Source organism: Prionailurus bengalensis, chromosome B3 (assembly GCF_016509475.1).
Source record: "Prionailurus bengalensis isolate Pbe53 chromosome B3, Fcat_Pben_1.1_paternal_pri, whole genome shotgun sequence".
In the NCBI taxonomy this organism is placed as follows: domain Eukaryota; kingdom Metazoa; phylum Chordata; class Mammalia; order Carnivora; family Felidae; genus Prionailurus; species Prionailurus bengalensis.
This window is the reverse complement of record NC_057355.1, coordinates 3,189,116-3,216,536: the sequence shown is the minus strand read 5'-3', so window position 1 is coordinate 3,216,536 and position 27,421 is coordinate 3,189,116. Positions and strand designations below refer to the sequence as shown.

At 50.8% G+C, this 27,421-nt stretch overlaps 1 protein-coding gene across 1 annotated transcript in view; it reads left to right on the top strand.

The window, feature by feature from the left end:
- The window catches only part of EFL1 (elongation factor like GTPase 1), a 118,353-nt gene that overhangs the window by 23,824 nt on the left and 67,108 nt on the right, over positions 1-27,421 (top strand). Inside the window, exons 8-15 of the mRNA XM_043554619.1 lie at positions 4,338-4,461; positions 5,732-5,808; positions 6,780-6,916; positions 8,557-8,679; positions 10,690-10,789; positions 18,404-18,555; positions 18,792-18,958; positions 23,924-24,062. Coding sequence (XP_043410554.1) covers positions 4,338-4,461; positions 5,732-5,808; positions 6,780-6,916; positions 8,557-8,679; positions 10,690-10,789; positions 18,404-18,555; positions 18,792-18,958; positions 23,924-24,062 — 1,019 coding nt within the window. The remainder of the gene's footprint in view (positions 1-4,337; positions 4,462-5,731; positions 5,809-6,779; positions 6,917-8,556; positions 8,680-10,689; positions 10,790-18,403; positions 18,556-18,791; positions 18,959-23,923; positions 24,063-27,421) is intronic.

Sequence of the window (27,421 nt, the reverse complement as noted above, 5' to 3'; positions counted from 1 at the left end):
AAAGGTCATAAGAAAATTCAGAGAATGGATACGACAGACCCGCTGAGAATGTGTACTTTTCACACACGGTTGAGGACTTGGTAGCATCGTCACTTTGCGCCTCAGTTTCCTCTTCTGAAACCTAAGAATATTGGGCTCAGATGATTTCTGAAAACTTTTTGAGCTAAAAAGTACAGTGATTGATTCGGTCACATAACCAGTCAGACCTGTTAGTTTCCTGATTCGTAAGCGTTTTGCTCGTGAGCCACAGGGTGGGGGGCTCGTCCTTTCCTTGGAGTGATTTCCATAAATAGTGTTAATGTTTTATGCAAATTTTAGTCTGAATCTCAGAAACTGGCGGAAGCCTACTGTGGAAGGAGAGGGGGTGGAGAGAGGCTCGCGCGGATGGAGGGGGATGGCTGCTGTGTCCCTCACGACCTTGGACATTTTCACGTGCTCTCCGTCAGTGAGCGGGTCGCCCTGTGTTAGGCTGGGTCACCTGCAGACGTCTGTCCGTGCCCGCCGTCGGCAAGCGGATGTGTCGATTTATATAGGAAGCTGGTGGTGGAATGAAGGCACTCGAGATGCTTTCCTGTGGACGTTCCTGCCGCGTGCCAGCGACTAGGGGAGGCGGGCCACCTGGTGTGTCACTGGAGGTGGGGACTGAGCACGTTTCAGAATGGGGAGGTTGACTCTGCAGATTGTCAGGGGTGGGCCAGGATCGAGTGTGACTAGAAGCCGAGCCTGGGCGAGCGGCCTCAGCCTGTCCCGAGACAGACGTGGATCCGGAAAACCCTTTGTGCGGACACAGAGACACTATGGCCGGCACGGGCCGGAATCCGGCTCCGGTTTTAGACAAGTAGAACTGAGGCCCCGACCCTGTAAAACAGGGACAGGAGAGAAGGGCCAGTAAGACGTCCTCCCTAAAGCGGTTTTGTCTGTCCTTGGACACCGGTGTTTTCAGATCCTGCAGCTGAGATCAACCTGCAGGGCGGCTTAACGCAAAAGGGCGTGTGACCCGGTAGTTAGCTCACCGTTGGCCGTGCTGCCGTGCAGGGGGATGGGCGGGAGATGGGGAGGTCCCGGCAGGCCCCCAGGTCTCTCCCGGAGTTTCCTCTGGAGGTGCTCGGTGGAGGAAGTGAATTAAAATAGAGTCCAAGGATGGAGAAATTGTCATCACTTTAAAATGACGACTATCTAATGACACATGAATAAAAGCACAAAGCACTAATGGGAGAAGCGGTGATGTTAAGCAGATCTGATGGTAACTATGGGATGAAAAAGAATGGGAAGGATGAGAACCAGGATTTCGAAGGATTTCTGTGCCTGTGTGTAAAGGAACGTGGCCTAGGAAAGGAGTTGAGGACAGTGCTGTACTTGATGATTCCTGTGCTGTACTGGATGATTCTGGTAGAGGTCTGAGGGTGTGGAAGCTTTAAGTTTACCATTTTCAAGTGGAAAGCAGGACACGTCTCTGACACAGGGTTGGACAAGATAAAGAAGATACAGAAGTCTGGGTACCACAAATCAACATTTTAAAAGAATCCCAGAAACACGAACAGAAATCACACTAGAGATCCCCCTGATCACAACAGTTAGGACACTAAATGCGTGAAATCCCCCACCGAGGAGAGCTTTTGAAAAGAAGGAGATTCAGGGGTGCCTGGGTGGCTGAGTCACGGAAGAGGCCAAGTCTTGATTTCGGCTCTGGTCGTGACGTTACAGCCCTGAAATCGAGCCTCACATCAAACTCCGCACTGAGCATGGAGCCTGCTTGAATCTCCCTCCCCCTCTCTCCCTTTCTCTCCCCCACTCTTCCCTCTCTGTCCCTCCCCTCTTCCCTCTCTGTCCCTTCCCTTTCCCTGTCTCTCCCTCCCCTCTCCCTGTCTCTCCCTCCCCTCTCCCTCTCTCTCTCTCCCCTCTCCCTCTCTCTCTCTCCCCTCCCTCCCTCCCTTCTCTCCCCTCTCTCCCTCTCCCCCGCTCTTTCTCTCTCTCCACCCCCACTCAAAAAATAATAAAAAATAAGCAAAGGAGATTCCATTTAAAAAAAATCCAAAGGTTTGCTACACAAAATAGATAAACAGCATAGTTGACAGAGGATAAATACCAAAGTTTTGGTTCAATATGTCAATCAAATGTGAGCAGAAAGAAAGTTCAGCAGTTTTGATGAACAACGCAGAATTTATAACAAATGTATCGTGGCATAAGGATCCTTTTTATGTGGTTAATGGACAGTTTTCAGTAGTGAAGAGGTTCACTCTCTGTCAGTGATCACAACAACAGAGTGCATGAGACAAAAACAGAAGTGAAGTAGAAATGTGTATGGCTTCGGGAAGATTTTATATCGCAGACTGTTAACAGGTCCAGAGAAACGTAAACCATGTGAATCGCATAATAACTAAAGTCAGAATTTAAGTGTCCGTGAAGAATATACAAAAATCGGTCCTGTATCAGGCAAGAGAAAAAAAAAAAAACACGCAGTTTTGAAAATACTGAAAGTTCACCGTGTTAGTCACACGGTCATTACCTTCAGTTTTAACCACGTAAGAATAGACCCAGGTTGCCAGTATGGGATCACAGGGCGCGCTTTATCCATTGAGGCCCTGACAGGCATCACCATCACCGTAAAGGTTAGGGCTCTCGAGTGGAGTCGGGTTGGAGGCCGTGCTGGGACCTCAGCGGTCTCCCTCCTGGGGGTTCCAGAACGGGGCTGCACGTCTGCGTGGAGGTTTGCGCCGTACCCGGCAGGGTCAGGTGTTGATAAGCAGAAAGCCATGGGGAGGTAGGGTCTGCCGACCTGTGTCTGGAAGGGGGGTTCTGTGCCTTGCTCTAGGCGTGCTTAACCACAGGAAGCTGGGGAGGGGGTCCCTGGAGCGGGCAGCAGGACAGAGTCTGTTTCTGTTTGGAGGCTTGGGAACTGCTTGCATTCGGCCCCTGGCCGCCTCATATGTGGAGTAGCCCCTGCTACTGCGAGAGAGGCCACTGCTGCTCCTTCCAGCCTTCCGTGGCGGGAAAGCTGTCGGTCTGTGCCGTGAGGCACAAATTTATGGAGAGGAGGGTTCCCTCCTTCAAAAATAAAAAAAATTGTAATAGTGTGGCAATGATAATATGGAGCGTATGTCTAGAGCGTAGGCAGTTTATAGATACAATAAATGTAAATAACATGACAATAGAAACTAAAGTTTTGGAAAATTTTTTAAAAACTTCAGCCGAACAAATAGCTGTTGGATGAAACGGGAAATGAAGTTTCTAATCGCCAATTTCTTTGAGGTCGTGGCCCGTCGAGGCCAACTGCGGAGCGTCGGCGGCCTGTAACCGTAGAGCTTGAAGTTTGATTCCCAGTTGGGTATTTTCTCTCCCTTCGCCCCCAGGGAGGGGGGACACTGGGTGTTTATCTTCAGATTCTGTAGCACGTGCTTTTGCTTCTAAGCTGCAGCCTGACCCTCGTCACACTGTCGGCTCCGACCGTAATTAGTAACTTCCTCCCCTCTGGCCACCTCCTGCTCGTCCCAGGCCTCCGCTGTCGCCGGAGAGTGTCAGCTAACAGGACAAGGTTGCGGTTAACCCCTGGTTCTGGCACGACCACGGCTGCTGGCGGATGCGGAAAGATTTGTCCGGAGTGTGTTGCCTTTGGACTCCTTGTGCGGCGAGAGAACAGCAGGCATCTTCCAAGATGCTGGTACTTTGAGAGTCGGACTCACAGCTCACGCTCAATAGGCTGCTCCCCGCAGAGAAGAGATTTTTTTCCCTAGGTCTTCCGTCTGGATGGCACAGACCTTATATACGGTGCCCTTAATTGTCTGGTTATTGCTCTCACGTGGCCGGGGAGCGAAGCTGGTGCCAACTGGTTTCGCCACGGGCCCAGGAGAGTTGAGTACTTGTGCATGTGTTTTTAACCCAGGATGCCAAAAAGCCTTTTCTGGCTGGCTCTGGCGGTTTCCCTTTGTGAGCAACAGGCAGCCCAGAGCAGGGAGGGGCTGAGACAGAGCTTCACGCTGGCGTAGCTGCAGGGGGCAGCCGGGGCCCTGTCTCCTCGGCCCCTGTGCCTCTTGCCTGCTTTCACACGTGCAGACGTAAGACGGGGAGCGGCTGCACGCCTTCTGATTCCTGCGAACGAACACAGAGCGAGTGCCCGGGGGCGTGGGCAGCCGCGTCGGGTGGTACCTGCCTGGGATCTCGGTGCCGCCGCCTTTCCCGTCAAACGCGGGGGTGCCGGTACCAGCTTGTCGGACGGTGGAAACGACTGCGTCCGCGGTGCGTTTAGAGGCCGCTGAACCTGCCTCGGAAACGCTCCAGTGTCAGCTGCGCTCGGACTTGATTATTGTTATCAGTGATAAGAACACTTGATTTCCTTCCAGGATCGAGCACTTTGCCAGAATCTACAGTCAGAAAATTGGCATCAGGAAAGAAGTCCTTATGAAAACCCTGTGGGGAGATTATTATATAAATATGAAGGCCAAGAAGATTATGAAGGTTGATCAGGTGATGTGGCACGTGTCCCTCGCGTTCTCGCCCTGTTGATTCTTGCGCGGTAACACCTTTACTGTCCTTGGTTCACGTGGGTCAGTCCACGAGGGGCTTTTTCCTGTACACATTTGGTTAAGGCTCATGTGTCTCATTTCCAAGTGCTGTTCTTTAAATACCGGCTGTTTAAAGAGACGCGCTCTCGGAGCCTGCTGTACCCCGAGGCTCTGCCGAGGCCTCTCTCCCGCCGAGCGCTGGTCACCGCGTGTGCTGACGGGGAGAGGTGGCTACTGCCCAGCCCTTCCTTCTGTAGGCAGAGGGGATGCCGAGTCACGGAGCCTCGAAGGATACTTCCTTAGGGCCGGGTTGTTGTTTTAACGTAAAATTCAAGATTTTATAAATTCATTCTCACGGAAGAGCACGTATATTCCTTTTAGAAAATGCTTGTGAATATAAAGCCACAAGAAAAAGAAAAAAACAGAAGCCAACACTGCTAATGCTGTGGTTTTAATTTTGTGCGTTCTCATAGGATAGAGACATACGTCCCTCAGTTGATTCTGTTATTTACATAACGGAGCTGGTGGTTTGCTTCACATCATACTGTGAACATCTCCCCTTGCCATTAAAAGCTTTTCATAAACAGTATCTTTTAAAGAGGAGCCGGCGCGGCGAGGTGGGTCGAGAGTCCGAGTCTGTGGCTGAGTCTCGGCTCTGTGGCCTCTGTCTCTGTTCTTTCCTCTGTGAAATGGGGACAGTAGTTCTGACCTCCTCGAGCAAGGGGGCGTCCGTTTATGTTCCGTCTCCTGTGTGTGTGAGGGCATCCTCCTCCTGGTGCTCTTGCCATTATTTTGCATAGACTTTGTTTGGTAGGGCTTTTTGTTTTTCTGTTACCCTCTTCCTTGAAGTTTAGCGTTTTCCATGTTTAAGAACGTTGTTCGCAAGAAGTTCGTGGAAGGACCTGCACACGCGGAGTGAATTTTCAGCTCCCGGTGTGGGCATCGCGTGCCCCCTGATGGCAGTGGGGGGAGGCGGCGGTCCCAGCGACTTGACCCCCAGCCGGTCTCGTCGTTTGTCGAGTCTCTGGTTCCCAGAGGAAGAGAACAGTGGTTGTTACTGACTGCAGATTATTGGCTGTTTAGTGCATATTTATAACTGCTTTCTGCCACTTTACTGCTAAGTAAACATCTTCTAGTAGAAACGAGACATGTTAATACAACACGTCGAGAATGAATATGTAGGCTGCCTGTTGAATATTGGGAAACTTAAGTACGTGTGTTCTTTTTTACAGGCGAAAGGAAAGAAACCTTTATTTGTACAGTTGATCCTGGAGAATATATGGAGTTTGTATGATGCGGTCTTGAAAAGGTAAGACTGCTATAGCGCTGGGTCTTTGGGCGCTGTGATTTGCCTCCCTTCCAGCGTGATGGGTGTCGCTTCACAGAGCTGGGCTGGACGGAGCAAGGGAATGGACCCTCCACAGATGGGCTGGTCCCAGGGTCCAAGGTGGAAGGGCATGTGGTGCAGGGAAAGGTGGTGGGAGGGACTGAGGAGCAGTCTGTGCTTCTGGAGGGCTGAGACGAGGATACAGACGAGATGGGGGGAGGGAAACACTGGACCTTTGTTTGTATAAACCCAGTTTGAGATGAAATCGTGTTTGTAGTGGAAAGGGTGTTTGACATCTAGGATCATTCACAGGGAACTTGGGAACCGACTTGCCTGAGACAAGTAGAAAGAAGGTCTGCTTTAGTAAATTTTCATTCAGAGTTGTCTGGAGTTGGAACTGTGACTTCCAGCGCTCGGACATAAAACTGCCTCTGCAATCCCCGTAGCTCGCTAAGGGGATTGGGCTCGTGCCCCAAGGGGCTCTGAAGAAGGGGTCATCGGAAGGAGCGGAGTAGAGATTGAGCCGTCCTCCACTGTGGCTGGAGCCCCTTCCGGGTGTGTCTAGTTTCTTGGAGGAGGAGTACGTTGGGAGGAAGCGTGTCTGGTTCTTTTTTTATTAAAAAAAAAAATTTTTTTTTAATGTTTATTTTTGAGAGACAGAGCATGAGCCGGGGAGGGGCAGAGAGAGAGGGAGACACAGGATCCGAAGTAGGCTCCGGGCTCCGAGCTATCAGCACAGAGCCCGACACAGGGCTCGAACTCACGAACCGTGAGATCGTGACCTGAGCCGAAGGCGGACGCTCAACCGACTGAGCCCCCCAGGCGCCCCGGAAGTGTGCCTAGTTCTTGTGGAAGGAGTGTGTCTGGAGGAAGTGTGTCACAATGTGGCATTCCTTTTCCTCTGTGCCCCTTGGTGTCTCTCTGTGACCTCCCTGTTTGTATGTTTCCTACAGGGACAAAGAAAAAATTGATAGGATCGTGACTTCTTTAGGATTGAAGATTGGAGCCCGGGAGGCACGACATTCTGATCCTAAAGTTCAGATCAATGCCATTTGCAGCCAGTGGCTGCCCATTTCCCATGCTGTGCTTGGTATCCTTTGTCCTGATGGTTTTTAATGAAGTGATAGTTTTGACAAAACAGGAAAAACATGTGACTCGCAAACAGGAAATCCTTTGGAAGTAACACATGTCAATCCAGAGTAAGTCTTCTGTGGGGCGCCTGGGTGGCTCAGTCGGTTGAGCGTCCGCCTTCGGCTCAGGTCATGGTCTTGCAGTTTGTGAGTTTGAGCCCCGCGTCGGGCTCTGTGCTGACGGCTCAGAGCCTGGAGCCTGCTTTGGATTGTGTGTGTGTGTGTGTGTGTATCTCTCTGCCCCTCCTCCACTCACGCTCTCTCTCTCTCCTTTGGAAAAAAATAAACATTAAAAAAAATCAAAGTAAGTCTTCTGTGGTTATTTCATATTCCACCACGAAACTGTATTTAATGCTTTTAAAAATGAATATTCTGATGCTAATTTTTATTCTTACTAATACCAATTCAAATGAATGTTTTTTCAGGAAGATGTGTCTTTTTGTTTAGTAGACTGTGACAACAAAAAATTTTATTTTACTAACATTTATGTGTAACTAGATAGTTTAGATGTGTATGTCAGATCAGTGTTTCATTTTAGTGCCATATTTTCTTAGCATATTGGTATTTGTTATATTACTGATTCGAGGAAGACTTGATTTGAGATACATTTGAGTAATTAAAACAATTTTTTTTACATTCATTTATTTTTGAGAGAGAGAGAGAGACAGAGCATGAGTGGGGGAGGGGCAGAGAGAGAGGGAGACACAGAATCCGAAAGAGGCTCCAGGCTCCGAGCTGTCAGCACAGAGCCTGATGCGGGGTTTGAACCCATGAACCGTGAGATCACGACCTGAGCCGAAGTCAGAGGCTTAAACTGACTGAGCCACCCAGGTGTCCCAACTAAAGTAATTTTATAGGTAAACTATCATCTTTTCATTGATCTGCGTGTCCCAAGCAGCCCCCGGTGGGCTGTGGCACAGTGTCCCGGGCGTGGGCCAGCAGTGGCACCTCAGCCCGGAGCTGGGATGGACCCACACCTGCAGTGACACTGGGTCGGGGAGGGGACTTTCTCGTGTCATAGCCGGCGGCTGATGTTTCATAAAAGTTTGTAGAGACTGAAACCACGTGAAAAAATTTTAGGACAAGCTACTGAGCTCTCCTCACTTGTTCCGTGGGCTGTCAGTGTATTAGGATGTCTGTCTTCAGAGTCCTTCCTGGGACGGGGCGCCTGGTGGCTCAGCCGGTTAAGCGCCTGACTTTGGCTCAGGTCACGATCTGGCAGTTCGTGGGTTCGAGCCCCGCATCGGGCCCTGTGCTGACAGCTCAGAGCCTGGAACCTGCTTTGGATTCTGTGTCTCCCAATCTCTCTCTGCGCCCCCCCCCCCCCCCACTGGTGCTCTGTATCTCTCACTCTCAAAAATAAATATGCATTAAAAAAAATTAAAAAAAAAAAAAAAAAAGAATCCTCCCCGGGCTTGAGAGAGTCCACGAACTCCCTGAACTTGTGTCTGTATTTTGAGACGTGACGCGCGATGTTTGACAGCCGGGCGTTTTGTGCGTGGCTGTCCACTGCTGCCTCAGGAGTCGGCGTGTGCTGTGAGTCTGTGCCTGGGTGGGGGGCACTTGTTCACGACTGTGAGTCCTTAACCGCAGACTTCAGCGATGGTGTGTCAGAAACTTCCTAGCCCCCTGGACATTACGGCCGAGCGGGTGGAGAAGCTGATGTGCGCGGGATCACAGACGTTTGACTCTCTTCCCCCAGAAACCCAGGCCCTGAAAGCAGGTGAGCCGAAGGTGGACGAGGCAGGGGCTTGGTTGAGCGTCCCAAGCCCAGGCTGCGCTAGACCAGTTAGCCAGGTGGCCGATTCCACGGGCAGTTCCACAGAAGGCCCTGTTGCCAGTTTTCTTTTCCTGCCGAAGTCGGAGTTTTGCCACGGCCGTTTTGTCCTCGCTGGGCTGGGAGAGCGGAGGCTCTGAGACGCCTCCCTTCTGCCCCGGTCTCGTCTCCTGATCTCCTGGTGACCCTGTCTCCCGGTCCCTGGACGAGCAACGGTGTGTCCCTGAGCTGCTCTGCCGCCACCATGGCTGGGTCCCTGGGGGCCGCGGAAGGGGTTCCAGGGCCGGGCCTCTCTTTGGCCCCCGCAAGAGGGGACCCGCCGGTCCCAGGCTCCGTCAGGCTCCATGACCGGCAGCTGCAAGGACTCGCGGCCTCCACTTTCCCTCCGATTAGAGGTGCAGCCTCCAGCCCAGAACCACTCGGCTGCTGTTCTCGGGGCCCCTCTTGAGTGTCCTCGTTAAATCCTCTGACCGGATCCGTCACGAGTGTCTGACGGCGTAGATCACTCCTCCCCCCAGGAGACACCGTCTTCTCGTGACTTCGGGCTTCCCCCTGCTTGTGCTTGTCTCCCTGGCCGCCCATCCTTCGCGTCTTTCCCGGCTCCTCGCCCTGACTTTTCCGGGGTGGGACGCCCCAAGCAAGGCTCAGCCTTCAGACCCCATCCGTTCCCTCCCTGCATCCGGTCCCCTGGCGACCTCCTCCACCTCAGGGCTGTCCGCGACAGCACACTCACCGTTGCCACCCACCTGTGCGGCTGCAGCGCGCGTCTGCCCCCCCCCCACCCCCGCGCTCCCGTCGCGGCACCCCACCGCGCCCCCCCTCCGCTTGCCTGCCCCAGGAACCCCCCCCCCACACCTCCTATGCGGGGTTTCCTCCCGCCGCCCGAAGCCTGCCTCCCCGAGTTCCGCCCCACGAGGCATTCGCCCGCCCACTCCCACACGTGGCCGTCATCCGGGCTCTGTGTGATTCCGCACCCTGCGTGGCCTTGCTCCGCAGTCCGTCCAGAGCGGGGCATTCGGCATTTCTGCGTCTGCCTCCCTGGGCCGCACGGTGATGATCTCTCACCTGCTTGAGAGGACAGCCTTTCGCCCGGGGTCCCTGCTTCTGCCTTGGGTTCCCTTCGGTGTTGGCGATCCTGGTGCGGCGGGGGGCCAGACCCACCACCCTGCTCCTCCCAGCTGTGCCCCGGTGCCCTAGGCGACACGCCTGGTGTGTGTTCACTTCTGACTTCCTGTGGCTTTGTTCTTGCTTGAAGTTTACTGTCGGCTTCTTTCACTGACGTGCACATTATTTTGCTGTGGGGTGATTTTCTTTTTTTTTTTTTTTTAAAGTTAATCAGGGCACCCGGGTGACTCAGTTAAGTATCCCGGATGACACTTGATGATGGCTCAGGTCATGATCTCACGGTTTGTGGGTTTGACCCCACATTGGGTTCTGTGCTGACAAGTGTGGAGCCTGCTTGGTGTTCTCTCTCTCTCTCTCTCTCTCTCTCTCTCTCTCTCTCTCCCCCCCCCGCTCCCGCTTGTGCACCCCCCCCCCATGCACCTTCTCTCAAAATAAATATAAGCATTAAAAAAATTAATCAGTGGTTTTATGCCTCTAAGAGGTAAAGAAAGGTGTCAATACGTTGATAGGAAATTGTGTTAGGTTGTATAGATTTAGGGGAAATTAACATTGTTATACTACTGAGTATTTCTAAGAGTTTTGTTACTGCCATGAAGATAGTCCCTTCCGTTTTCTAACTTGTGTAAGCTGTGTGTATTTTATTAATGAGCTACCTTGTTGACTTTTGACACGTGGGAACATTCCTCAGTGTTCCCCCTTGCTCCCTGGGTCTAGGGAAGAATTTGTGAGGCTTATGGTATGGGGCGGGGGGGGGGGGGGTGCTTTGCTGGCTTCAGCTCCGTGTATGGTTGACGGGAAAAAGAGTGACATTTTCACTCCCTGTTTGTGTAGCTTTCCTGAAATGTGGGAGTGAAGACACTGCTCCTGTTATCATCTTTGTTTCCAAAATGTTTGCCGTTGATGCCAAGGCTTTGCCGCAGAACAAGCCCAGGTAAGGATGGGGGGGGGGGGCGGGGCGGGGGGGTGGTCACGTTCCCAGGGTGGCGCAGAGGGGGTGTGGGCAGAGCGCGCTGCTGCTTTTCCTCCCCAGCCCCGGACTGCTGGTGAGCCTCCCCTGTGGAAACATACGGTGTGCACCCTGCAAGGTGAAATCAGCTCCGGGACAGTTGGTGTGCATTGATGTGAAGTCTGAAGGAGAATATAGTAACAGTCGTAGCCACGGGTAATTTTTAGGGAGCATCTGGCAAGTTCTCCAAGCCTGGCTGGCGACCTCAGTGGAGATTCATAAGCGTGTGAGCATCTCTGCTGATCTGCGTGGAGGTGGGGCGTTGGCGCCTCCGGAGATGGATGATTTCGCACGGTCCCCGAGTCTTGGAGAATCTGTTCTACAGCATCCGGGTTTTTCCTTCCCGGCCCCGCTCCCTCCCCCTGTAGTTCAGATCCTGGTCCGTTCTTGGGGGGATTACTGGCGCCTCCCGGCCGGCTCCCCTGCCCCGGGCTCTATCGTGTGATGTCGGGGTCCGGAACGAAAACTTGACCTGGGTGCCTGGAGCCCCTCTTGTGTAGTACCCGCATCTCCTCTGGCCATTCTTTGCAGGCATTTTTCCAGTAACCCGAGAGAAGTACCATAAACATGACGTCTTAAGAACGTCCAGTACACCGGGGAGCATCTTAAGTCTGGTTCTTGTGTGCTATAAATAACGACGCTCCCCTCACTGACTGCACGCACCGAGGTCTCCCAGTACTCGCGCCCCACCGCTGACGGGCCGTGCAGACCTGACAGCAGGTCTCCCGTGGGAGAAGTTAGTGTTTCTCTTGTACCTGCAAGAGAAGCCAGGCTCCTTAAGAAGACTGAGTTCCACGCTCAAGGTCACAGAGCTGGAAGGAGGCCACAACAGTGTCTGAGTCCAGGTGTGTCCGCTTTAAAGGCGACAGCCTTTCACTCCCTGGGTGGAGTCTGGCCTGACTCATCCACTGTGGCTTTTCTTTCTTTTCTTTTCAAGCACTTACATTTAAAAAAAAAAAAAAATTTGTTTTCATGTTTATTTATATGTGAGAGAGAGAGAAAGCATGCGAGCAGGGGAGGGGCAGAGAGGGAGAAACAGAGACAGAATCTGAAGCAGGCTCCGGGCTCCGAGCTGTCAGCACAGAGCCCTACACGGGGCTTAAGCACACGAACCAAGAGATCATGACCTGAGCCGAAGTCGGACCCTTAACCGACTGAGCCACGCAGGTGCCCCTCAAGCACTTACATTTGAGTGTGTTCTTCGTTTAACTTTGAAAATGCTGCTGTACTCAAATATTGAGCCAAAAGCAGCGGCGAGTAGTGAGCTGTGACTCTCCCCACTCCGCGCGCTGTCTGCACGGGACCCCGGCAGTGAGTGCTGTCCCCTGGCCCCGTGGGAGGTCAGGCAGGGGCCGCCCCAGGATGGTGCCCCTCAGCCTCGCTTCGGGATTTGCGTCACAGGCCACCGGCTCTGCCTGGTGCGTGTCTTCAGCCTCGTCTGCTTCCTTCCAGCAAAGAGTTTGTCAGGAGAGAAGAAGCCAGTTGACCTTAAATTCAGTGATCAGGTGACCCTTTTCCCGTGGACTGCGGTAAATTGGCAGGACTTCATTTGTCACACATGTGACGTGTCTGTGCTTGACGGCGGCCCGGGTGAGAGGCCAGGACGGTGGTTCAGTTGTCACGAGCAGACGCTGGCTTTCAGAGCCGCACAGCGTGTCAGCCAGCTGCGCATCCCCACACGAGAAGGCGTCCTCGCGGAGCAGAAACTGCATGGTCCTTGTGGTCTAAAACCATGGTAACGTCTCCTGGCTCCAGTCTTGGTTCTTGGTCCCCTTCGCCATGGAATGTTACCCTCCGGCTGTCCTCATAACCTTTGCAGTGAGAACTTCTAGAATCTTCTCTCGAGCCGTCTTCCTTCCGTTGCAGCTTTCACATCCGTCTAGCGCGGATCCATGCCCCACGGCCCCGGCACCGCACCACGTGCCCTGAATGTACCGCTCCGGGCTCCCTCTTCTGAGTCCTTGCCTACGTTCCAGGTCCTCCGTGGTCGGGCCACACACCGCCGCGCCTTCTGTCCATCTGGCCCCACATTTGTTCTTTGGCAGAGCTGGCTCTCTCATACCGTTACGTCACTCTTCTGAGATACCTGGGAGCGGATGCGTGGATGCGTGTTTTTACCTCTCCTTCCTGCCAGCGCCCTTCCTCCTCCCCCGGAAAGATGTCCCTGGGAGACCGAAGCCCCCAGCTGCACCTTCCTTAGTTGCTGTTCTCCTCTGTCCTGCAAGTCTCTCTCTGTAGCAGAGAGCACTTTGCTCTGCCGGAGTTTGAGAAACCTGTGTAAACTTCCGTCCGTCATCTGATTCTTACCAGGGTGGTGCTTCAGGGCCCGTTTCTTATAATTCTTCCCAGTGGCGTTGGGTTTGACCTCCAAAACATCATAGTAAGTGGTTTCTTCCACCATTTTGTGCAGCCGGTGAGCAGGCCCAGGCCAGAGTGGGGAGCGGGAAGGAGGAGCGCGTTGCTGGGCACAGTCCTCGGCTTCTCCCTGAGTGTTCTGGAAAGTTCCGCCTAGTGTGGCTTTTCACCCTTCACTCCTAAATCTAAGCTGGAGGCCATCCAGCTTCCCTGCCCTTTTCCCTTTTAGATTCTGGGCCTTTGTTTTTGCTGTTCCCAGCCGTAGTCTATCACAAGTTCTTTTTTTTTTTTTTTTTTTTTTTTTTTTGAATACTAACTTGTAAACATTTTTATTTTTACTATGGAAAAACATGTCATTGGAAGGGAAACAAGGAATAGATCATAGTTAATTAAAAAACTATGCATTCAACAAATCCCAAGTTCGAGCCATACACTTTAATGCAGAATAAGTTAACTACATTGAATATATTCCTTACTCCAAGATCTTAATCTTGAGAAGTAACTGGAGTCAAAATAAGTATGACTACATTTTCAGTTTGTTAGCTAACAGGATCTGAAGATCACATTTCTCATAAACCCTTGTATTGATAGGAATTTAATAGATATTTATTAAATATGTGATACTAATCTCCTTCTTCTATCTAAACCTTCATTTTTTTATTTTTCAAGAATGTATTCATAAATATTAAACTAGTTTAACATTTTAATCAGTGAATTTGAAGAAAGGCTTTTTAAAAATTAAAAAAAATGTTCTCTTATTGAATTTATTCTCTTCCTGTGTTTAATAACTATATTCATTGTTCATGAGGTACTGCCCTTTGTTCTCACTCCTTGTTACTTCAGCCTTCTGTCTCCCATTCCAGTTTGGTCATTCAATCTAGCTGTATACTGTCCCTCTTCCGTGGGCCTCTCGTCTGAGTTTGGCTCCGGCGACTCTGTTCTGCTAATCCTCTGGCGGTTTTCTGGGTTATTTAGGCAGGTGTAGATGGAATCTAAGTGATCAGCAGGACGTGTGGTGAGCCCAGCGTCCTCCTAAGCCGCCATCTTGCCGCCCTCCTCAAGTTCTTATTAACACGTACATGGTCTACATGTGTGCTCAGGAACACTTTACTGGGAGTTTTTTATGCTGTTCTTCTCCCCCTGAATGTCTGCATCTGTTGCTTTTGCCTCCTTCTTGAGAAGCAGCTCTTTCTGTAACAAGATGCTGTCTTCAAACAGAAGTCACTCTTTTCTTTTTTTAAAAAAAAATATTTATTCATTTTTTGAGAGAGACAGAGTATGAGCACAGATGGGGCAGAGAGAGAGGGAGACACAGAATCTGAAAAGGTTCCAGGCTCTGAACTGTCAGCACAGAGCCCGGTGCGGGGCTTGAACTCACAAACTGTGAGAGCATGACCTGAGCCGAAGTCAGATGCTTAACCGACTGAGCCACCCAGGTGCCCCCAGAAGCCCCTCTTCTGGGTTTGTCGCTTCACATCCTCTCAGCTGCCTCTGTCCCAGCTGCAGTGGCCTTCCAGCCTGTTCTCGGACACCCCAGCCCCCTCTTGACCAGGGTCACAGAGGCCAGAGCAGGAGCATTCTGCTTGGAATCTGGAGGGTGGATGGATTTGTGTTTCTGCCTCTTCCCTTCCCCGCCCCCCCACCAGTTCACCTGCCCAACCTTTGGGTCAACGTGCTCACCTCCGCTCTCTTCCATCTCATGTTAGTAACTGCTGTCCCTTCAGGAAGAGTCAGCCACGGTTAGTCAACTACAGCCTGAGTAACTCATCGCCCGCGGCTGTTCCTTGGCTGGTAGAACTCAGCTTTCTTGCGGATAAATTCCTCTTTGTTCTCAACAAACGCTGGATACGCAGTGGGTGCTGGGTGTAGTCCTTGCTGATTTCTGTCTGGCTCTCTGCTGTTGCCCTGCACGCCGGTCCCGGCCCACGGCAGTGCCGGGCACGGAGCAGGTGTTCCCTGGACGGGCAGATACGAGGGCAGATGGGAGCAAGCGTCCATACGTTTGGCGCTAACTTGATAAACGTAAATGCTAACGCTCCCCGACCGTGTCGTGAATTGAGATAGAATGAGGATGTAACTTACGTGAATGGATGTTTCTTTTGACCCAAAGCTAACATCATCTGCTTAATGCGATGATGACCCAAAGCTAACATCATCTGCTTAATGCGATGATGATTTTATCCTCTTTAATTCCTTCTGAAGGGGAGACATCCTGGGGATAAGGAGCACAGGGTTTGGAGTCCGAGCTGGATTTGAATTTCGGCTCCTCCCTCTATTTTCTGTGTGACTTTGGGTCACGTTAAATTTCCTGAGCCTCTGCTGTATCAGCTGTAAACCGGACATGATGGTGTCTGTTTCATTTAGTTGTTGTAATAAATATGCACTGTCGTACATGTAGGGGGATTAAGACGACGTCGAGATTCTGGTGATAAGCCCATTGAAACAGACTGTGTCTCTTCACCCGCAAACAGGTGTCTCATATTTTTTTCCTCCCTGTTCTAACGATAACATTATATTTTGCATTTCTTTTTTAACTCAGATACTCTTGTAAGAGGTTTTAGCAAAAGTCTAGAAACACAGTAAGTCATCCTGGGGCTGACTGAAGAAACAGCTGGAGGGTTTGGCTTGCAGCGGAGCAGGGGGAGAGGGGCCCGAGTGCAGGCCCCCCCGAAAGGAAAGGGGGAGCGGATTTGTTGGATGTCGCTCCGGAGCACAGGACTGCAGCCGCGGCTAGAAGTTGTAAGGAAGGAGAGTCCATCCTGTACTTGAACAGGCTTCTCGCACGTGGAGCCCCCGGGAAAGAGAGGCTGGTCTCTTGCAGGGGAAGCAAGCCTCCAGCACCAGTTCTGGCTGCCTCGTGACCCCTGATCACGCCGCTCTCGGCCGCTCATGTTTTTGTGACCTGTGACACAGCCCCACAGGGACATGGGTCTGACTGCAAGGGGACAGCTCCTAGAACCAGACTCATCCATTTTGAGGGGGAGGTGCAAAGGGAGGTAGGACTAGTGCCCAGTCCTGGTGGGAGACCTTGTCTAGCAGGTGGGAATCTTTCTACACAGCACTGGACAGTCAGTGATGTAAGCGGTCCCCTCCCCGACTGGCCCGCAGCGGGGATGTAGGCGGTCCCCATCCAGGCTGGCCCACGTGAAGTAAGAAGGAGGAAGAGGTTTTAGGCCCCTGGTATAGGAGCTCCGAGAGTATGTGGCCACGTGGAATGCACATGAACGGTGCACTTTCAGAACGGATATCTGAACGGGTTCCAGAGCTTAGGGGAGCGGAGGGGAGAGTGGCATGGCAGTGTGGGGATGAGACCACCTGTCAGGTGTCAGGACAGCAGTCAGGGAGAAAAGCAGAAATCATGGGGAGGAACGGCAGAAGGGAGGCGCAGAGGGACAGGACCACACACAGGAGGGAGGCGTAGAGGGACAGGACCACACAGAGTGGGCAGCTTCCAGAGTTGGAGTGTCCAGTTAGGACCAGAGCACCAGCCCGAGTGTCTGGATGCTCAGTCCCAGAGTCCGGGGCTAAGACACTGTAGTCCCGCCGGCTTCAGGGAGGCGGTTGGTCTTGCCTTGTGCCGGGGCTGAGGGTGCAGGCGGGTCTGCACAGGCCCACACGCGGGCGAGGAGCCTCGTTCTGGGAATCCGTGCACCTGCTTGGCTTCTGCCTTCCAAACTGAAGCTCCCCAACAGTGCCCATTTTTATTCAACTTAGCGCTCCCTTTTCTAAGACCCTCTCTGTGGCCTGATAGACATGAGGGTAACTCTTTAGGAAAATAGCTCGTTCCCCTTCCCCCAACCAAGACTAACCCCCAACAGACAGATAGCCACACACCGCCACTCTGTGCTGGTACTTGGGTCTAACGCAACGGCTGATAATCACAATTTGACCTTTCAGTCCAGCTGAATTTCCAGCGTTCAGCTTGACCTTAAACCCTTCCTCTTGGACCCAGGTTCTTTGTGAACATGTATTCTTTTTTTATATATATTAAATATAATTTATTGTCAAATTGGTTTCCATACAGCACCCAGTGCTCATCCCAACAAGTGCCCTCTCCCTGCCCATCACCCACTTTCCCCTCTACCCCACCCCCTGTCTACCCTTAGTATGTTCTCAGTCCTTAGGGGTCTCTTAGGGTTTGCTTCCCTCCCTCTCTGTAACTTTTTTCCCCTCTCCCCTCCCCCCTGGTCTTCTGTTGAGTTTCTCAAAATCTACATATGAATGAAAACATATATATCAGTCTTTCTCTGCCTGACTTATTTCACTCAGCAGAATACCCTCCAGTTCCATCCACATTGCTACAAATGGCAGGATTTCATTCTTTCTCATTGCCAAGTAGTATTCCATTGTATATGTAAACCACATCTTTATCCATTCGTCAGTTGATGGACATTTTGGCTCTTTCCATAATTTGGCTATTGTTGAAAGTGCTGCTCTAAACATTGGGGTACAAGTGCCCCTATGCGTCAGCACTCCTGTATCCCTTGGGTAAATTCCTAGCAGTGCTATTGCTGGGTCATAGGGTAGGTCTATTTTAAAAGTTTGAGGAACCTCCACACTCGTGAACATATATTCTTAGGCATTTGTGGGGAAAACCTCAATTTTTTAAAAAAATATTTATTTTTGAGAGAGAGAGTGCATGAGTTGGGGAGGGGCAGAGAGAGAGGGAGACAGAGGATTCAAAGCAGGCACTGCACCAGTAGCATAGAACCCGATGTGGGGCTTGAACTCATGAACTGCGAGATCGTGACCTGAGCCAAAGTCAGAAGCTCAACGGACTGAGCCACCTGGGTGCCCCCACACCTCCATTTTTTGCCAAGGCCTTATGCTTGCTTCTCAGCACGGGTGTTCTGAGCCCAGGTATCTCACTCGTTTCCGGCCTGTCCCCGTTGTTTGCCTCACAGAAGAAGGTGGGCATCAGGGTCAGGCTCCGTGCCGTGGCGTGTGGCCGTGTGTGGGGCCGTGGACTCTTGCGTGTCTGTTCGTAAGCTCAGAGTAGCTCACGCGGCATTGTAGAGAAGACATCGCTACTGCGGGGGGAGAGCTCGCAGAGACCGTGCCTGGCAGGGGCTTGGGACCCGTCGCCGTCTTATCCGGCCCCGCTGACCGTTGCCCTTTCCCTGCGCGAGCGGACCCAGAGGTGCTGATGTTGCCAGGTGTTAACCTGTCTATGACCTCCTGTAGACCTCTCACGCAAGAAGAAATTGCGCAGCGGCGTGAGCGTGCAAGACAGAGGCATGCAGAGAAGCTCGCAGCGACGCAGGGGCCGGCGTCCGTGGAGCCCCCGGAAGACGGCGGTGCCCCGGAAACAAGTCCAAAGGGAGAAGAGACGAAAGGTACGGCTGTCCCTAAATAGGTTTGGTGCGAAACAGGTGTTTTAACTTGGGACGCTCCTCCCCTGACTCTGGAGCTTGGCTTTAACTGTAGCTTTAATCAGTGTTCTGTCATTCTTGGTGCTTCTTTCCTGAAACTGGGCCACATGTCTCCTATTCACCGTCTGCTCTGTGTTTTTAGGCATCTCCTGGACTGGAGGGGGCACTCGTGGCACTCATTGTCCTCTCGTTTCTGGCAGGTGATGAGCACCAGGTGGAGGGCAAGACCCTGAAACCTCAGCCCGAAGAAGGAAGCAACCACGAGTCTTTCGTTGCTTTTGCTCGAGTGTTCAGTGGTGTGGCTCGAAGAGGGAAGAAAATGTTTGTCTTGGGACCCAAATACAGCCCCGTTGAGTTTTTGCAGCGGGTAAGAATTAGAAATAAAATGTCACTGTAAATGTTTTTTGTTTTAAGTTTATTTATTTTGAGAGAGAGAGTGTGTGAGCAGGAGGGGCAGAGAGAGAGGGAGTGTGAGGAGCCCCACGCGAGGCTCGAACTCACGAACCGTGAGATGGTGACCTGAGATGAAATCAAGTCAGGCGCTTAACCGACTGAGCCACCCTCGCGCCCTCAAGACGTTAGTGCATTGTTTCACGGTTCTTACATGTTTCCGTATCGGTTGAGATTACCTGATTGGTAGGTTTATTTTGTCTCTAGAAAGGCACGTTCAGATGAATCCATATATCTCCTCTTAATATTGCTTTGGTAACATTTGGTAAATCTGTCTCAGTGGCATTTGGAAAACTGAACCAGTATGTGAACTCAGTTTTCAGGCCTTATTTAACTGTGAGGCTTTCCAAGGCCAGAGGAAAGGGCTGGTTAAGAACAGCTGTCATGCGGGGGCCACGGCAGCGGCAGGACTTCATGAAATACGGAGATCCAAAAACGAGGGGGCTCAGGCCAAGGGGAGGGGCAGTGAGCAGGTGACGGGCCGCGGTCACGGTCACGGCACGGCAGGTGGAGCCCAGAAATTGATCAGGAAGGTCTGTAAGCAGGTGAACAGCCAGCATCCAGTTACGTACACCTGAGCCGAAGGGCAGAAAACCCCACAGGCTTGAGCGACCTCAGGTCACTTTTGGACGTAAGCAGAGCGTATACATCGTAGTTAAATCGTGAAGGTCGCAGGATGATGAGGATGCCAGAGGTGCAGGCGTTGAGTCAGGATCAGCAAAAAGCCGCGAGAGCTTGTAAGAGTCGCTGCCTCACGAGCAGAAGAGCGCACGGTCCTCTCCTTGCGGGGAGAGCAGGGAAGCTGCGGACTCGGCCGCGGCAGAGACAGAGGGGCAGGGGGAGGGTCTGCCGTCAACTTGCCTTGCCCAGAGTGCTCTGTTCCGTCAGTTTTAGCTGTTTAATCCTTGGCGAAGACTCTGCTGAGCGGCCCTCGGCGGGCTGTGGCCTGTCGTGCTTTGGCGAGAGGGAGCGCGGCAGCGGGCGTGGGGACGGGGGGCTCGTGTGTTCACAAACCCGTTTACGCTCGTTGACGCGCTGCTTTAGACGTAGTTGGTGGTTTGTTACTCACCAGTAAGGCTCGAGTGGTGGCCCGTCTTCTTCCTTCTTTGTTCTCTGTACCGTCAAGGTGAGGAAGAAACTGTTGTTACCTGGCGTGGCACGGAGTTAGTGGGCTTTACGAAGTCCACGGGCCCTCCAGTGTATCTTCTCTGTGGAGCGCAGCTCTGCTCTCGAGGGGCTGGCGGCTGAAATCCACTCGTCCTGTGCCACCACCCGAGGGGCAGTGACGGAACGAGTTGACCGCACGGAGGACTCCGAACTCCGGTAGCCGGAGCCCCGGAAGGTCTCCTTCCCACCTGCTTTTCTAAACTGTCACGGGTATCGCACACCCAGAGATAGACCTCACGTGGACTTGGGGTCCTGTCCGCCGGGTAGCCTGCCTGTTACAGACTACCGCGGATGGAGCAAATCCACGGTCTCCGTGTTTCTGTGGAGCGGGAGTCCACGCCGGAGTGTAGACCAGACTGTGTTCTCCGGAGGCTCAACCGGGAAGGGGTCTGCCCCCGGGGTGGCTCGGGTTGCTGGCCGAGTCGCATCCCGGTACCTGGAGGGCTGAGGGCTCCACGTTCTTCCTGGCCTAGAGGCCGCCTGCGGTTTCCCATCATTTGGCCTTTCCCGGCTTGGCGGTGCCCCTTCCAGCTGGCGAGGAGAGTCTAGGCTGAATTTATCAGCAAGACGGTCTCGTGTGATGTTACGCAAGCATGAGAGTGATGTCCCGCCGCCTTTGCCGAACGCTGTTGGTGAGGAGCAAGCCACCGGCCCCGGTCACGCCCAGGGGAGGGGGTTGCGTGAAGGCGTGAACACCAGGCGGCAGGAGTCATGGGGAGACCACCGTCAGGCTGTCTGCTACTCTTTTGCCTTTTTTTCTTTTTTTTTGAGGTTTTACGACCTGTATATGCACTGAGAAAAATCTCTTCTTTTTGAACTTTGTATAGATGGAATCTTACTGTCGGTATTCTTCTACAGCTCAGTTTTTTTTACCTAACATTGTGAGGTTGATCTAAGTCGACACCTGTTCCTGTACTTTGTTCATTGTTCGTTGCCGCGTAGTATTCCATTGTGTAGACAAACGGTTTATGTTTCCATTTTCCAGTTACTGTGTATTTGGGCTGCGTTCATTTTTGGCTCATCTAAACAATGCTACCTTGAATATTTTTGTACAGATTTCCTTAAACACATTTGCGAGAAGTTCTCGGTAATACACCCTTAGAGGGATCCTCTGGGTAACAGGATCTGTACATCTCCAGCTACCTGGTTAATTCCAGATCGTCCTCCAGAGGAGCGTCCCGTGTGTCACCAGCTCCATTTCCACACCATCCCCAAAATGTGCTGTTGTCAGGGTCTTAATTTTTGCCAGTCAGATGTAGATGACCTGGTCTGTTCAAGTGGTTTTAATTCACATTTTCTTCATTACCTTTTTAATATGTTTATTGGTCATTTGTGCCTTTTCCTGTGGAGATATCTTTGGGTCATTTGCATATTTTTCACTCGTGCTGGATATAATTTTAATACTGGTTTTTAGATGTTCTTTGTAGAAGCTGAATGCTAATTTCTTGTCAGTTCTAAGTTTTGCAGATTTCTTCTCCAGCTCGGGACTTGTCACACATTCTATTAGTACATTTTAATGTAAAGAAGTTCTTAGTTTTAACGTGGTGGAATTTACCAGTCTTTTCCATTATCAGTTTTGGTTTTTGTATCTCGTTTAAGAAAATTTAAATTATGACCACACGGAAGCCCAAATTTTTGTCTGTGTTTCCTTCTAAGGTTTATGTTTTGCCTTTCACGCTTAAATGTTTGGTTCAGTATTTATATATTCTATGAGGAAGGCATCCAGTTTTGTTTTTGTCCCCATACAAACACCAGTTGTCCTAATACGATTCATGAATGTCCATCTCGACCCACCACTCTGCCATCTGTCCTAAGTCGTGTTTCGTTTGCGCCTTGGTCTGTTTCTGGACGAACAGACTTCATTTTTTCTGTTTGTGTGTCACCGTGTCTGTTGAGTGCTGACTTCACTTCTAAATGTTTTGATCTATCAAAGGCTGTGCCCTCTACCGTGTCTGTCTTTGTGAGTGCCTCGCTTATTGCTAACTCTTTACTCTTCCATATAAAGTTGATGGTCGGCTTGACAGGTTCCATGAAAAGCTCCTTTGAGAGACCGATTGCTTTAAATCAGTACATGTGTTTGGTACGAGTCAACAGTTTGTAATATAGAATCTATCTGTGAATCTATCAGGCATACCTACCTGTTTATTTAGGTTATTTTAAATGTTTTTCGTTAAAGTTTTACAATTTTATCCATAAAGATACCTAATCACTTTGTTAGACTTCTTCCCAGCTATCTTATATTTTGTTGCCGTTCTAAAAGTTACTGTTTAAAAAAATGTATTTTTTCTCTTGCTGACGTAGGGACAGCTAACTTTCGTATAATGATCTTGTGTCTAGCCACCTTGCTTACAGTGTCTTACTAATTATCATTTATCTGTAGCTGGTTCTAACTGGATGATTGTATTATCTATAGATATTTTTTTTGTCTTCCAATTTAATCCTTTTTAAAATTTCTTTCCCATTTGTCTTTAGAGCTATCCTGCAGACCTGTCATTGAATCAGAACATGTACGTTTAAACGTAGCATGCGCCCAAAAGGCCCACATTTTCATGGGGTTTCCAAGTTCACCCTAACGCAATAGCTTCTCCCTCCTCTGAGTGTCTGTGAATTTACTTGCCTGTAGTGCTTTTTTGTCACTCACTCTGTTTGTGATGTTAGTTATCTTTATATATGCTGTAACTTAACATTTTTTCTCTTCATAGACAGCAGTAGCACGGTGCCTTGGGCCTGTGGGTACCAAAGGTTAGTTGGTTGATTTAAAGGCCTTTAGGGTACTTGCATTTATATGGAGGTCGCTGAATGATACTGTCTTGAATACTGAGTAATTCTTGATGAAACTTAAGATCAAATATGATATGAGGTGAGCACATAAATCTGTTATCCCTGCAGCATATCCCTGCGGTAACTTGCAATGTCTTCTCATCAGTGTCCCCAGTATTCACGGCCTTCCAGATTAACAGCAAAGCATGTAATAGCCATGTTTGGCCATTTTCGTGGCATTTTATCACTGGCTGCTGTCCCCCTTGGTCATTTCCTTGTGTAACTCAGTACCAGCACCTGTTCTTTCTGAGTGCTTGCAGGGCATTATGATGAGATTAAAACAATTAAAACAATTTTTTTAATGTTTATTTTATTTTTGAGAGACAGAGACAGAGCACGAGCCAGGGAGGGGCAGAGAGAGAGGGAGACACAGAACCCGAAGCAGGCTCCAGGCTCTGAGCCGTCCGCACAGAGCCCGACGCGGGGCTCGAACTCACAGACCGCGAGACTGTGACTTGAGCCGAAGTCGGATGCTCAACCGACTGAGCCACCCAGGTGCCCTTAGATTAAAACAATTTTAAGTGATAAAAAGTGTGGAAGTAATAGCACAGTGGTACCAGGACTGGTGTGTGGCACGGTTCCCGTAAATACTGGCCAGGGGCTGTGGGGATTTTTGTGTTTTGGCTAATATGGCGGTACTAGGTCACAGAATTTATATTACTTAGTTGTAAAACTGATGACTGTGTCCCTTTCTTGACAGGTTTTAAATACTTGAGAAATTTAGATTTTTTTCATAAAGCGTGGCATACTTTCTGTCACTTCAGATTTCCGGGCTTCAGGTTGACGTGACGTGACCGCACCATGTCCCCTGTGGATCAACGTAACCTTATCGACACGAACTAACGTTTCTACTTGACGTCTCCTAACTTCTCTCCAATCGTGTCTCTTTGGCCAGGTGCCGTCAGGCTTCTCCACCCCACTGGACGACCTCCCCCCGGTCCCCCACATGGCGTGCTGCACTCTGGAAAACCTGTATCTCCTGATGGGGAGGGAGCTGGAAGGCCTAGTGGAGGTGCCTCCAGGAAACGTGCTAGGTAAGGCGGCGCTGCGGGCCCCTCGCGAGCCTCGTCTACGCTCCATTCTGAGAGGTCGCCCCGCCCTACCTGCCGCACAGACTTGTGAAATTTTGAAGGAAATGGCTTTGATCTCTTTTTCACTTTGGTTATTTTTTTTTCTGGCGACCTGAGCCTTTGAGTTTGTGCGTTTGAGCAGTTAGCATGTGGATCTGTAACTTGCTGTGGGTTCTGGTAGTTCTGTTTTAAAAGTACTGCCTGAGTAATTGGTGAATGCCCTGTTTTAAGCTGGGGCTCCGTTTGGTTGGGAGCAAGAAGGGGGATTCCTGCTCACTTAAAAGTCAGTCTGGTTGAGGGAGGCACTTCTGGTTCTCAGTTATTGGAAACTATTCTGATGTGAAGTTCTATTTAACTCATTTCCTCTGTTCCAGTATTTTTTATCCATTAAATGTTGCTTTACTAATAGTAGTTATCAGGGCAGCTGGGTGGCTCAGTCGGTTAAGCATCTGACTCTTGATTATGGCTTGGGTCACGATCTCACGGTTTGTGAGATCAAACCCCGTGTCAGGCTCTATGCTGACAGCACGGAGCCTGCTTGGGATTCTCTTTCTGCCCTTCCCCCACTCATGCGCACGCGCGCGCTCTCTCTCTCTCTCTCTCTCTCTCCCTCCCTCCCTCCCTCCCTCTCACACACACATACACACACAAAATAAATAACCTTTAAAAAAAAAGAGAGAGAGAGAGAAAGAGGGGTTCCTGGGGGCTCAGTCAGTTAAGCGTCTGACTCTTGATCTCGGCTCAAGTCATGATCTCCTGGTTCATGAGATTGAGCCCCACGTCAGGCTCTGCCCTGACAGCACAAAGCCTGCTTCGGATTCTCTCTCTCCCTCTCTGTCTCTGCCCTTCCCATGCACACGTGCACACGTGCTCACTCTCTCTCAAAAATAAAATAACTTAAAAAAGGGGCGCCTGGGTGGTGCAGTCGGTTGAGCGTCCGACTTCAGCCAGGTCACGATCTCGCGGTCCGTGAGTTCGAGCCCCGCATCAGGCTCTGGGCTGATGGCTCAGAGCCTGGAGCCTGCTTCCGATTCTGTGTCTCCCTCTCTCTCTGCCCCTCCCCCGTTCATGCTCTGTCTCTCTCTGTCCCAAAAATAAATAAACGTTGAAAAAAAAAAACTTAAAAAAAAAAAAAAACTTAAAAAAAAAAAAAACTAATAGCGTTTATCCGTTTATATCCATAAATACTGTTTGTCAACCCTGCAGTGTTTCTTATATACTTGGCTTCTGCTTCTGTGGGCAGAATTCACGTTTTGAGGTCCTTGGTGAACCCTGAAGTCTCGGATTGAGGGACTTTCCTCGGAGCATCACGGCACCTGAGTGTGTGAAATGCTCTATGTCATGTACTGCTGCTTTCTGAGCCCGTAGGGTGCTTGTCGGCCATAAAGCTGTGTACTGGGTGATTGCTTGGCTGGGAATTCTCTTTATGTTTTAGAGAAATGGTCTAGACTGCGGGTCCAGAACAGCTAATGATTGATCTGGATTTTGTGAACTTGAGACCAAGAAACTTGCCTGAGCATTTTGCCACTCCTTCACAGAGACCCATTCTTCTCTTTATGGTTGAATTCTTTTCTTATGGAGGGGCATGAAATTAGTGGAATTCCTAGCTTCTCATCGAGTGTTCCCCATTCTCTTCCAACCCTTTGGAAAATGCCAGCGGACCTTGACGGTTGGTATGTTTGTGAGCTGCCGTAGCCAGCAAAGTACCGTATCAGGAAGGACATGGGAAGAAGAATGAATAATACTGTGTCTTTGTTTATTTTTTATTTTTTATTTTTTTCAACGTTTTTATTTATTTTTGGGACAGAGAGAGACAGAGCATGAACGGGGGAGGGGCAGAGAGAGAGAGGGAGACACAGAATCGGAAACAGGCTCCAGGCTCTGAGTCATCAGCCCAGAGCCCGACGCGGGGCTCCAACTCACGGACCGCGAGATCGTGACCTGGCTGAAGTCGGACGCTTAACCGACTGCGCCACCCAGGCGCCCCTCTGTCTTTGTTTATAAGCCTTCCTTGGGTGGCCGTGTTGCTCAAATTCAGCCCATTTTGTTTCTTCAGTGAAAGGTAAGGCGGAGGATCTTGGACCTAACGCTCAAGGGCAAGAGAAGGGATTTGTAGAGCGAATGGTATTTGCCATGTCTCCTCCCGTTAAGGCCCGGCATTTGTAGTCTCTGCCTGGTCGAGGTTGGGAACTTGACGGGCAGTCATTCTCTCTTCTGGATTTCCATCTGCCGTCCGGGACTGAGGTTCTGCAGCTGATAAGGAGGGACGCCATCTCTCTCTCATCTGCTTCTCCAGGCAGCCCTCCCCTGCCATCTGCGGCAGGAGACCTACTGTGAGCTAGAACTTTCTTCCTCTTGGAGAAGAGACATGTGCCCCCTTCTCTTCTGATATTTCAGAATGATTGCGAGGTGATGGTGAAGGTGCGTAAACATTTGCTCACCAGATGTAGCGATCTGGAAATAACACAGACAGACGCACCACTTTGGGTCAAAACGCATGGAGGGGGAAGCCGGATTAATTTTGCCGAAGAGCTAAGCTTGTGCGTAGCTGCAGGTAACCGAAACCCAAACGCACGCTTGTGACGAATTTCACTCACCAGGAGGCCTGAGCAGAGACAGTCCGGGGCCGGGGTGACGGCTCTCCTGTGTCCTCAGCGAGCCAGGTTCCTTCTGTCGGCCTGTTTGCAATCCTAGATTGCGCCCCCAGGGAACCAAGGTGGCTCTAGCATCTCCAGGAATCACAGCCACGTTCCTGGCAGGAAGAGGACACTAGGGCCAAAGGCCTTCTCACAGCGCGGTTTTCATTTGGGAAGAGATGCCCGCTTAGTGACTTCTCTGTAGTCTCATTTTTTGTGGCTTTTGTCACGTGGCCGCCCCTAGCCGCAGTAGGAGCAAGGCGCTGGTATCTTACTCTGACAGCCTCCGCAGTTAAGACAAGGAGTTTGGCTTGTGAGTGGCTTTTGACCAGCCGGTCCACACGGCCGCCCGCTTTCCCCCACACTTGTCTAGCGCTGCCTGCGGCCCCTCTGTCAGGATTCTGGTTCTTTGCATTCAGGAGGGCCGTGCACCAGAAGGGTTATGAATGTGGCATTGAAGGAGCTGGAATCCAGCCAGCCACTCTGACTTGCCTTCTGAATGGAAACTAAAATAATTGTTTTCCTTTTATTAATCCAAATCTGACTGAGCCCCGTGCAGGACTAGAAAACACGAGGATACAAAAATTCTGGTCATGGTTTTGCTGGTTATTAGCCTTAGTTATATGGCCGCAGGCCAGTTGTATGACCTTTCTGGACTTGAGTTTCCCCAAATGATTTAGACCAGAG